This window comes from Neodiprion lecontei, chromosome 6 (assembly GCF_021901455.1).
Source record: "Neodiprion lecontei isolate iyNeoLeco1 chromosome 6, iyNeoLeco1.1, whole genome shotgun sequence".
Lineage (NCBI taxonomy): Eukaryota > Metazoa > Arthropoda > Insecta > Hymenoptera > Diprionidae > Neodiprion > Neodiprion lecontei.
The window spans coordinates 13,915,391-13,924,286 of record NC_060265.1 but is presented as its reverse complement, the minus strand read 5'-3'; the positions used below and the strand labels follow the sequence as shown (position 1 = coordinate 13,924,286).

Here is an 8,896-nt window from a genome sequence, read left to right as displayed (position 1 = left end):
ATATATATACACATTATTATTATACATGAACATTATACATTAATATAATAGAATATAAATGGAAGGAATCAAGTTAAATAATTTAATAAAACAAAGAATGATTAATCTAAATGAATTATTTTTCTTGAATTAGAGAATAGTTAATTTTTATAAATTGAAAATATGAAATTGAATAAGTCATCATTTATCTATTTGTATATTTTCTTCAAATTTCATGATGAGTTCTAATCCATTGCATAAATGTTCCAAATTACAATTCATAAAGTAAATTAAATGGCATTTCTCTAATAAATAACATTTTTATTTTAATTAATATGTAGGCGGATAATTAAAAAATATATAGGATTTTTTTAATAATTATATGTAATTTCAAAAAATGTACCTAGTGTGAGAAAAGTTTTTTTTTCATAAGTTTTTTTTTTTCTAAAAGTAAATTAACAATTTCAATATACATATATATATGTATATATATTAGGCTGATTCAAAAAAAACGGCTAATTTTTTTTTTCAAAATCCTCACATAAAAACTTCCGAGAAGGTGTGAAAAGACGCCTGTAAAAAGCAGAGCCCTTAATATTATTATTAGGAGGTCGCGCATCGGGAATTTCTATTTCCCGTTTAAATAACACAGGAATGAATTTTTTTAAATTTTGCAGTTTCGTATTTTTGCAACGGCTCATTGAATTAGCGGGCCAAAGCATATTTTTGTAGGAAATTTGACGCTCTACAAAAAAGGCCTCACAAAGTTTTCGATAGTCACACTCCTTCAAAAGTTATTCGAGGTCAAAGTAGAACTTACAAAAAAATTCAATGTTTTTTTTGTTTTTCGATGATACTATGAATCTTTTCTCATTATTTTTTTTAAAATGTAAATTAAAAATTTCAATATATATATGTACATTAATATTATACAATAATATTATACATCAATAATATACATTGGTATTATACATTAATATTACACATTATTATTGTTTCGGCAAGGTATCGAATAGTTAAATGTGTGTCTCGCGAAACTCAAAATCGTCCTTGCACATGTACGCACACTCGCGTGCAATGTTTACTTGCCGTCTCTGCGTCAAATCTCTGATTGCCCGTGTCGCGACTCAAAACCCATCAGCTGTATCTCATGTATTGTCTACTATCTCGAAATCATGTATGTGTATAATCTATGTGTTCTCTCGCTCTGTAAAATCTTCGCTCTCTGTAACGTTCTCTTGCGATACGGTTTGTATCGCCTCATCGAAACCAATAAAAATCTCAATTATCGGTATTCATTATCTCTCTCCATCTCAACATCACTTTCGTTTCATTCACACTCGTTCTCATCACTAATTCGCGGATCCCACGTCGATGATCCATATCTTTTTGCCACATCTCTAAACGTTTTTTGGTTCTTCGCAAATCGAGTCGAATCTTTCGAATCGTTGCGACTTACGGGAAAACGAATTAGCTAGTGAGTGAAACGGAACTATCGCGTGTGCATCAAGTTGCGAAAGTTCACGTTATCAAAGTGAACAATCTCGTTATCGGTGAAAACCATCAACAAAAATCAGTCGCGTCCGTTGAATTCAAACGTGCGGTATCCTCTGTAGTGACCGTGACTAAGGTCTGAGCGTCAACATCACCGATCTCTCGAAGTGTGAATCGCGTCGCGCTACTATCAGTGTGTTTGTGTCTCGTTCGTGAAAACTCAGTTCGTCGCGTGAGTTTAAATCCTCTCGTACATCAACATGTCGATCGAAGAACATATCGAACGTCAAAACGACTACATTTGGCGCATCTCTTGTGCCGTCGACAACCTGCGCAAGCTCGGCGAGGCAAAAATCACTTACGGGCAGGTGAAGTCGCGGCTTAATGCCTTAAATTCAAGTTGGAATAAGTTCCAAGAGAATCACGAAAAGATCAGCGAAATCAAGTTCGCAGCAAAAGGTGATCAACTCGACGCGATCAAAAAGCTTTCTTACTTGGCGAAAGATTATTACGGGCTGTGTGAAGAACACTTCTTGAGTGGCGAAGGAGTGATGCTTCATCTTCTCGAATCGCTAAAGCCTGCGCCTGCAGCACCCGTGCAAGCCGCTGCAGCTCCTCAAGACGCACCAACAGGAGGATCATCAAAACGGTTACCGCGTATCAAACTGCCCACTTTCGCGGGCAGCTACTCAGAATGGGAGCCGTTTTACGACCTCTTCTCGTCGATGGTTCGCGAAAATTCGCAACTTTTGGAAGTGGAAAAACTGCACTACCTCAAAACCAGTGTGACCGATGAACCGTTACAACTTATCAAAAACATTTCTCTCACCGCAGAAAACTTCCCTTGAGCCTGGGAAACTCTCGTCTCGCGGTACGAAAACAAGAGACTTTTGACGGATTCTCATCTCGCCACACTTTTCGCGATTCCTCGTGTCACGAAAAAGTCGTCATCAGAACTGAAGAGCTTGCACAGCAATACTTGCGAAGCTCTTGGCGCGCTCGAACTTCTCGATAGTCCCGAGAAATTAGGGACCACATCATCGTGCACATGACGATTCGCAAGCTCGACCCAGCATCTCTCGAAGAGTGGGAGAAAAGTGTTAGCGAGAAACTCGAGCCCCCCACGTTTGCGGAGCTCAAGGCGTTTCTCATCGGTCGCATCCACACCCTCGAAGCCGTGGAGCAAGCTCATGCTCATAATCAAATCACGACGTCGAAACCGCACTCATCGCAAGGAAGGTCAAATCTTAAGACGACAAGGTCACATACAGCGCAATCAAAGGAACAGTCGTGTGCTTGTTGCCAAGGCAACCACTAAATCGCGTTCTGTTCGACCTTTCGCGACAAATCTCTGGATCAAAGAAGGGAAGTGGTTTCTGCGAAAAAGCTTTGCTTCAATTGTCTCGGTCCACATTAGCAGAAGGACTGTCGATCCAACAGAACGTGTCGCGTGTGCAACATCGGTCGACATCATTCCTTGCTGCATCGAAACTCTTCCTCAATCTCGACAGCTGCCAACAGCGGCACATCTCAAGGACAGGCCGCAGTGGCGCAACCTGCAGTGCAGAACGCACCGATCTCGAACAGCGCCTCTCAGGTGAGCAACCACTCAGCTCAGCCTACAATGATCAAGCGCTCTCCAGTTCTTCTCGCCACAGTGCAATCGATCGCTTCGAATCCGGAGACTGGAGAAAGAATCATCGCTCGCGCTCTACTCGATCAAGGATCCGAAAGTTTATTCGTCACGGAGTCGCTAGCGCAACAATTGCGACTACGTCGGCATCAAGCAACGATACCGATCGTTGGCGTCGGAGCTCATCAATCGGCAGTGACTCGCGGCATCGCGACATTGCAACTCCAATCTCGTGCTCACCCCTCGTTCTCGTGTCAGGTGGAGGCACTCGTGCTTCCACGACTCACATCGTATCTACCCTCATTTCGACTTCTCGTCGAAGACTGGCCTCATCTACGAGGACTCAACCTCGCGGATCCAAGCTTTGCACATCCCAGTCAAATCGACGTAATTCTCGCAGCTGACATCTACAGCAACATCATTGGTCAAGCAGTTCGAAGAGGAGCACCAGAAACACCAATCGCGCAAGAAACTCAGTTCCGTTGGGTCCTCTTTGGCTGCGTTTCAGCGGAAGCAGCAAGCCCCTCGTATGGCGTAGTCCAAGGCTTCCAATGCTCACTCGATCATGAACTGCTCGATCTCGTGCAGCAGTTTTGGAAGCAGGAAGAAGTGTCGAAACCTTTGGCACTAACTTCCGAAAAAGAGCGTTGTGAGCAACACTTTCGCGAAACGGTTTCTCGAACTGCGTCCGGTCGTTACGTAGTTCGGCTGCCGCTCAAGGACAATTCGGTAGAGCTCGGCAACTCGCGGAATCCCGCGCATCAAATGCTCCTTCGTTTAGAGAAACGGTTCGGTAGCGACGCGAAACTCAAGGAGGCTTGCTCGAGCTTCCTTCGTGAATATCGTGAACTCGGGCACATGCGTCGCGCTATCAATACACCTGAAGACAATTCCCGCGTGTTTTATCTTTCCCATCACGGTGTAGTTCGCGACAGCAGTTCAACAACAAAGTTGCGTGTCGTGTTCAACGGGTCTCAAAGAACCAACCTCGGACTCTCTATCGATGACAATCTTCTCGTCGGTCCAAAAGTGCAAACCGACCTTGCGGACGTTCTCTTACGCTGGCGACAATATCCAGTCGCGTTCTCATCAGACATCGTCAAGATGTAACGACAAATTTTGGTCCACAATGATGACCAAGGTTTTCAGCGAATCCTCTGGAGAGAAGAACCAGAGCTACCGATTGAAGAATATCAACTGACTACGGTAACGTATGGTCTTGCAAGCGCTCCATATCTCGCGATCCGTGTTCTTCATCAACTCGTTCAGGACGAAGGTAAGCAGTATCCCTTTGCGAGCCACGTCATTCTCGAGAACACGTACGTCGACGACATCCTCCCAGGAGCAGATGACGTTGATCAAGGTTGCGAGAAAATCAACGAACTCAATCAATTGCTCAAGGCGGGCGGCTTTGAACTTCAAAAGTGGACTTCAAGCCACCCAGAAACTCTCGTTGACATTTCTCGAAACCATCAAGAGACCGCGATGCATCTGAATCTCGATCAAAGTCCATTCTTTCGGGCTCTCGGTCTTGCGTGGAGACCAGACATCGACGCGTTCGCGTTCTCTCCGCAAATTCATCAAACTCGGGACAATTCCACGAAACGAAAAGTTCTCTCACAAACCGCGCAGCTCTTTGATCCTCTCGGATGGCTCTCGCCGATCACGATTAGAGCCAAAATCTTTGTGCAGAAATTGTGGGCACTCGGTTTCGACTGGGACGAGCTGCTCTCAGCTTCGTTGTCCTCGCGATGGATCGGGTTTCTACAAGATCTTCAAGGCATCTCAGCTTTCACCATCCCACGATGGGTGGGGTTAAGTTCAGCATCTCTCGGGATAGAGATCCACGGTTTCGCGGACGCCTCTCAAAGTGCATTAGGCGCAGTGATCTACGCGCGAACGAATATCAACACTCACGAAGTGCGCGTTTTACTAGTGTGCGCGAAAACTAAAGTAGCGCCGCTAAAGAAGGTGACAATTCGTCGTCTCGAACTCTGTGCTGCGAATCTTCTCGTCCGGTTGATGTGTCATGTGGAGAAGACTCTTAATTTCGAAAACACCCCGGTTTGTCTGCGGACGGATTCCACAGTCGCGCTCGCGTGGATCGCGTGGATGGGTGGGAAAGCCACCCATCGCGGTGGAAAGAATTCGTTCGTAATCGCGTAACGGAAATCCAAGAGTTCGCGCGCGCTCGTTGGTATCCCATCTCGGGTTTTGAAAACCCCGCTGATCTTGCGTCTCGTGGTGCATCTCCGGAGCAACTCCATAAATCAGAACTTTGGACCTTCGGACCATCCTGGCTCTCGAAGCCTTCTGTCAATTGGCAATCCTTATCTCCGCGACCGGAAGAAAACATTCATTTCGAGGAAAGAAAAGGGCTGTCGACGCACATCGCAACTGCTAAGCCGCTACAAATCTGGGATCTCGTCGATCGCTACTCAAAACTATCGACTCTCCTCAAAGTCACATCATTGTGTAAACGCGCAGCAAATCGGTTCCTCGCGAAGACGACATCGAATCGCGTAAACACGTCTATCACTGTCGGACCGATCTCTACTCTCGAATTGAGCGACGCCCAACTGTTTTGGACCAAGGTGACTCAGCAGGCATACTTTGCAGAAGAAATTCGCCAAATCGAGACATGCTCAAGTCTTACTCGAAGTCATCCACTATCGCGACTCACGCCGTTTATCGATTCGAACGGATTCCTCAGAGTCGGTGGTCGACTGAATCACTCATTGCTTTCGTATGACGAAAAGCACCCGTTTATCTTGCCTCCCGAATCATCGTTCTCCACATTGATCATCGATCATCATCATCGGTTGACGCTCCACGAAGGTCCGGAACTCACTCTCGCTACAATCCGACAGCGGTACTGGATCCTGGGAGGAAGAGTACCGATCCGCATGTTCATACATCGTTGCGTTCCTTGTGCGCGTCATCGCACCACCCTCAGCAGCCAACAGATGGGCCGACTCCCTCAGTCTCGAGTCACGCAATCAAGGCCGTTTCTTTACTCTGGCGTTGACTACGCTGGTCCATTCTCGATTCGAGCCTCCCGCGGAAGAGAAGCGAAATCATGCAAGGGATATATCGTTATCTTCATCTGCTTCACGACCTCGGCTGTGCATCTCGAGCTACTTTCGGACTACACGACGGAGGCATTCATCGCGGCGTACAAACGCTTCACATCTCGACGAGGAATTTGTGCCTCAATCGCAAGCGATTGTGGAACGAATTTCGTCGGCGCAGACTCAGAACTTCGCCGTCTTCTCGCTGTATCGTCAAAGGATTTCGCAGAAATAGCAAACATCCTCGCATCACACGGAACCCAGTGGCGGTTTAATCCTCCCTCCGCGCCTCATCTCGGTGGAAAATGGGAAGCCGGAGTGAAATCAGTCAAATTTCACCTCAAACGAGTCATCGGAGAAGCTACTCAAACGTTCGAGCAATTCGCGACGTTCCTCACGCAAGTAGAAGCCACGCTTAATTCTCGACCTCTTTGCGCTATTTCGGACGATCCACGGGATCCAAGTGCCTTGACTCCAGGACACTTTCTCGTCGGCTCAGCATTGAACACAATTCCTGAGCCGTCACTCATCGAGGTGCCAGTTCAACGGCTATCGCATTGGCAACACTCGCGTCAAATGCTGGAGCATTTTTGGAAACGGTGGAGTACGGAGTATCTTCAGTCCTTCCAAAACCTCTCGAAATGGCAGACTCATCACGGAAACATCAAAATCGGATCCATCGTTCTCGTAAAAAACGAAAATCTACCTACATCTGTGTGGCCCCTCGCGAAAGTGATCGAAGTGCATCCGAGAACCGACGGTCTTGTTCGCGTTGTGACCGTTAAAACGAAATCCTCTGTGTTAAAACGTCCAATCGTATAATTGTGTGTGCTTCCAGTGTCCTCTGAAGACAATTATTGACTCTAAGAATAAATAACGCACGGCGGGCGGCATAATCTAATTTCGCGATCGTTACCGATAGCGAAGCGGGCGGTATGTTTCGGCAAGGTATCGAATAGTTAAATGTGTGTCTCGCGACACTCAAAATCGTCCTCGCACATGTACGCACACTCGCGTGCAATGTTTACTTGCCGTCTCTGCGTCAAATCTCGCCGCTTGCCCGTGTCGCGACTCAAAACCCATCAGCTGTATCTCATGTATTGTCTACTATCTCGAAATCATGTATGTGTATAATCTATGTGTTCTCTCGCTCTGTAAAATCTTCACTCTCTGTAACGTTCTCTTGCGATCCGGTTTGTATCGCCTCATCGAAACCAATAAAAATCTCAATTATCGGTATTCATTATCTCTCTTCATCTCAACATCACTTTCGTTTCATTCACACTCGTTCTCATCACTAATCCGCGGATCCCACGTCGATGATCCATATCTTTTTGCCACCTTTCTAGACAATTATTATACATTCATATTATACCTTAGGATAAAAGAGTAAAAATGGAGCTAATTAAGAGAACAATTGAATGTAATGAAAAATTGATTAATTCAGATAAATTATTATTCTTAAATTGAAGAATGAATGATTTTTAAAAATTAAATACATGACATTGCATAAATAATCATTTATCTATCCGTATGTTTTCTTTGAATTATATAATGAGTTCTAATCTATCGTATAAATGTTCCAATTTACAATTCATAAAGTAAATTGAATGGCATTTTTCTAATGAATAATATTTTTATTTCAATTGATATGTGAGCAGATAATTAAGAAATATATGGGATTTTTTTAATAATCACATATAATTTTAAAAAATTTAACGATTGTAAAAATGATTTTTTTTCAGAATTTCCCTTTTTTTGAAAGTGAATTAGAAATTATAATGTATATTTATACATTAATATTATACATTAATATCACACATTGATATTACACATGAATATAATAGAATATGAATGGAGGTAATTGAGTTGAATAATTTATTAAACAAAGAATGAATAACTCGAATAAATCATTCTTCTCAAATTGAGAAATGACTGATTTTTGGAAATTAAAAATGTGAAATTAATAAACGGTCATTCATCTTTCCGAATGTTTTCTTTAAATTTCATGAAAAGTTTTAATCCATTGTATAAATGTTCCAAATCACAATTCATAATGTGAATTGAGTGGCATTTTTCTAATGATTGATATTTTTATTCCAATTGATATGTGAGCAGGTAATTCAAAAATATGTAGGATTTTTTGAATAATTATACATATTTTCAAAAAAATTTGACTGATGTAAAAAAAATTTTTTTTTTTGAATTTCTTTTTTTTTAAAAGTAAATTAAAAATAAATATATATATATATATATATACATCAAAATTATACATTAATATTATACATTAATATTATACATTTATATAATAGAGGATGAATGGAGGTAATCAAGTTAAATAATTGAATAAACAGAAAATGATTAATCTAAATAAATAATTCTTCTCAAATTGAGGAATAAATAATTTTTAAAAATTAAGAATGTTAAATCAAATAAATAATCATTCATCTATCTGTATGGTTTTTTATGAATTTCATGAAAAGTTTCAATCCATTGTATGAATGTTCCAAACTACAATTCATAAAGTGAATTAGATGGCATTTTTCTAACGATTAATATTTTCATTTTAATTAATATGTGAGCAGGTAATTCAAAAATGTGTAGGATTTTTCGAATAATTATATATAATTTAAAAAAATTTAACTAATGTGAACAAAATTTTTTCTTCTTAAATTTCTCTCCGTCTAGAAGTAAATTCAAAATAAATGTATATATATAC

The 8,896-nt window shown here is 42.0% G+C and overlaps 2 protein-coding genes across 2 annotated transcripts; both read left to right on the top strand.

Annotated features, from left to right (window-relative positions):
* The first annotated feature begins 1,733 nt into the window (after nt 1–1,733).
* Nucleotides 1,734–2,321, top strand: LOC124295054. The gene has a single exon (XM_046743213.1). The coding sequence runs from the start codon at nt 1,734–1,736 to the stop codon at nt 2,319–2,321; it is 588 nt and encodes a 195-aa protein (XP_046599169.1).
* A 200-nt stretch (nt 2,322–2,521) lies between these two features.
* LOC124295053 lies at nt 2,522–6,999 on the top strand. The gene is made up of 4 exons (XM_046743212.1): nt 2,522–2,780; nt 2,985–4,212; nt 4,333–5,124; nt 5,196–6,999. The coding sequence occupies exons 1-4, from the start codon at nt 2,522–2,524 to the stop codon at nt 6,997–6,999; spliced, it is 4,083 nt and encodes a 1,360-aa protein (XP_046599168.1).
* Nucleotides 7,000–8,896: the final 1,897 nt, after the last annotated feature.

Excerpts from the sequence above, each read along its gene's own strand:
- LOC124295053 (XM_046743212.1), top strand. The coding sequence starts at position 2,522 with ATGACGATTCGCAAGCTCGACCCAGCATCTCTCGAAGAGTGGGAGAAA. Across the intron at positions 4,213-4,332 it reads TCATCAGACATCGTCAAGAT|CGCTCCATATCTCGCGATCC; the intron begins GTAACGACAAAT and ends TGGTCTTGCAAG. Across the intron at positions 5,125-5,195 it reads GCTGCGAATCTTCTCGTCCG|TCGCGCTCGCGTGGATCGCG; the intron begins GTTGATGTGTCA and ends CGGATTCCACAG.
- LOC124295054 (XM_046743213.1), top strand. The coding sequence starts at position 1,734 with ATGTCGATCGAAGAACATATCGAACGTCAAAACGACTACATTTGGCGC.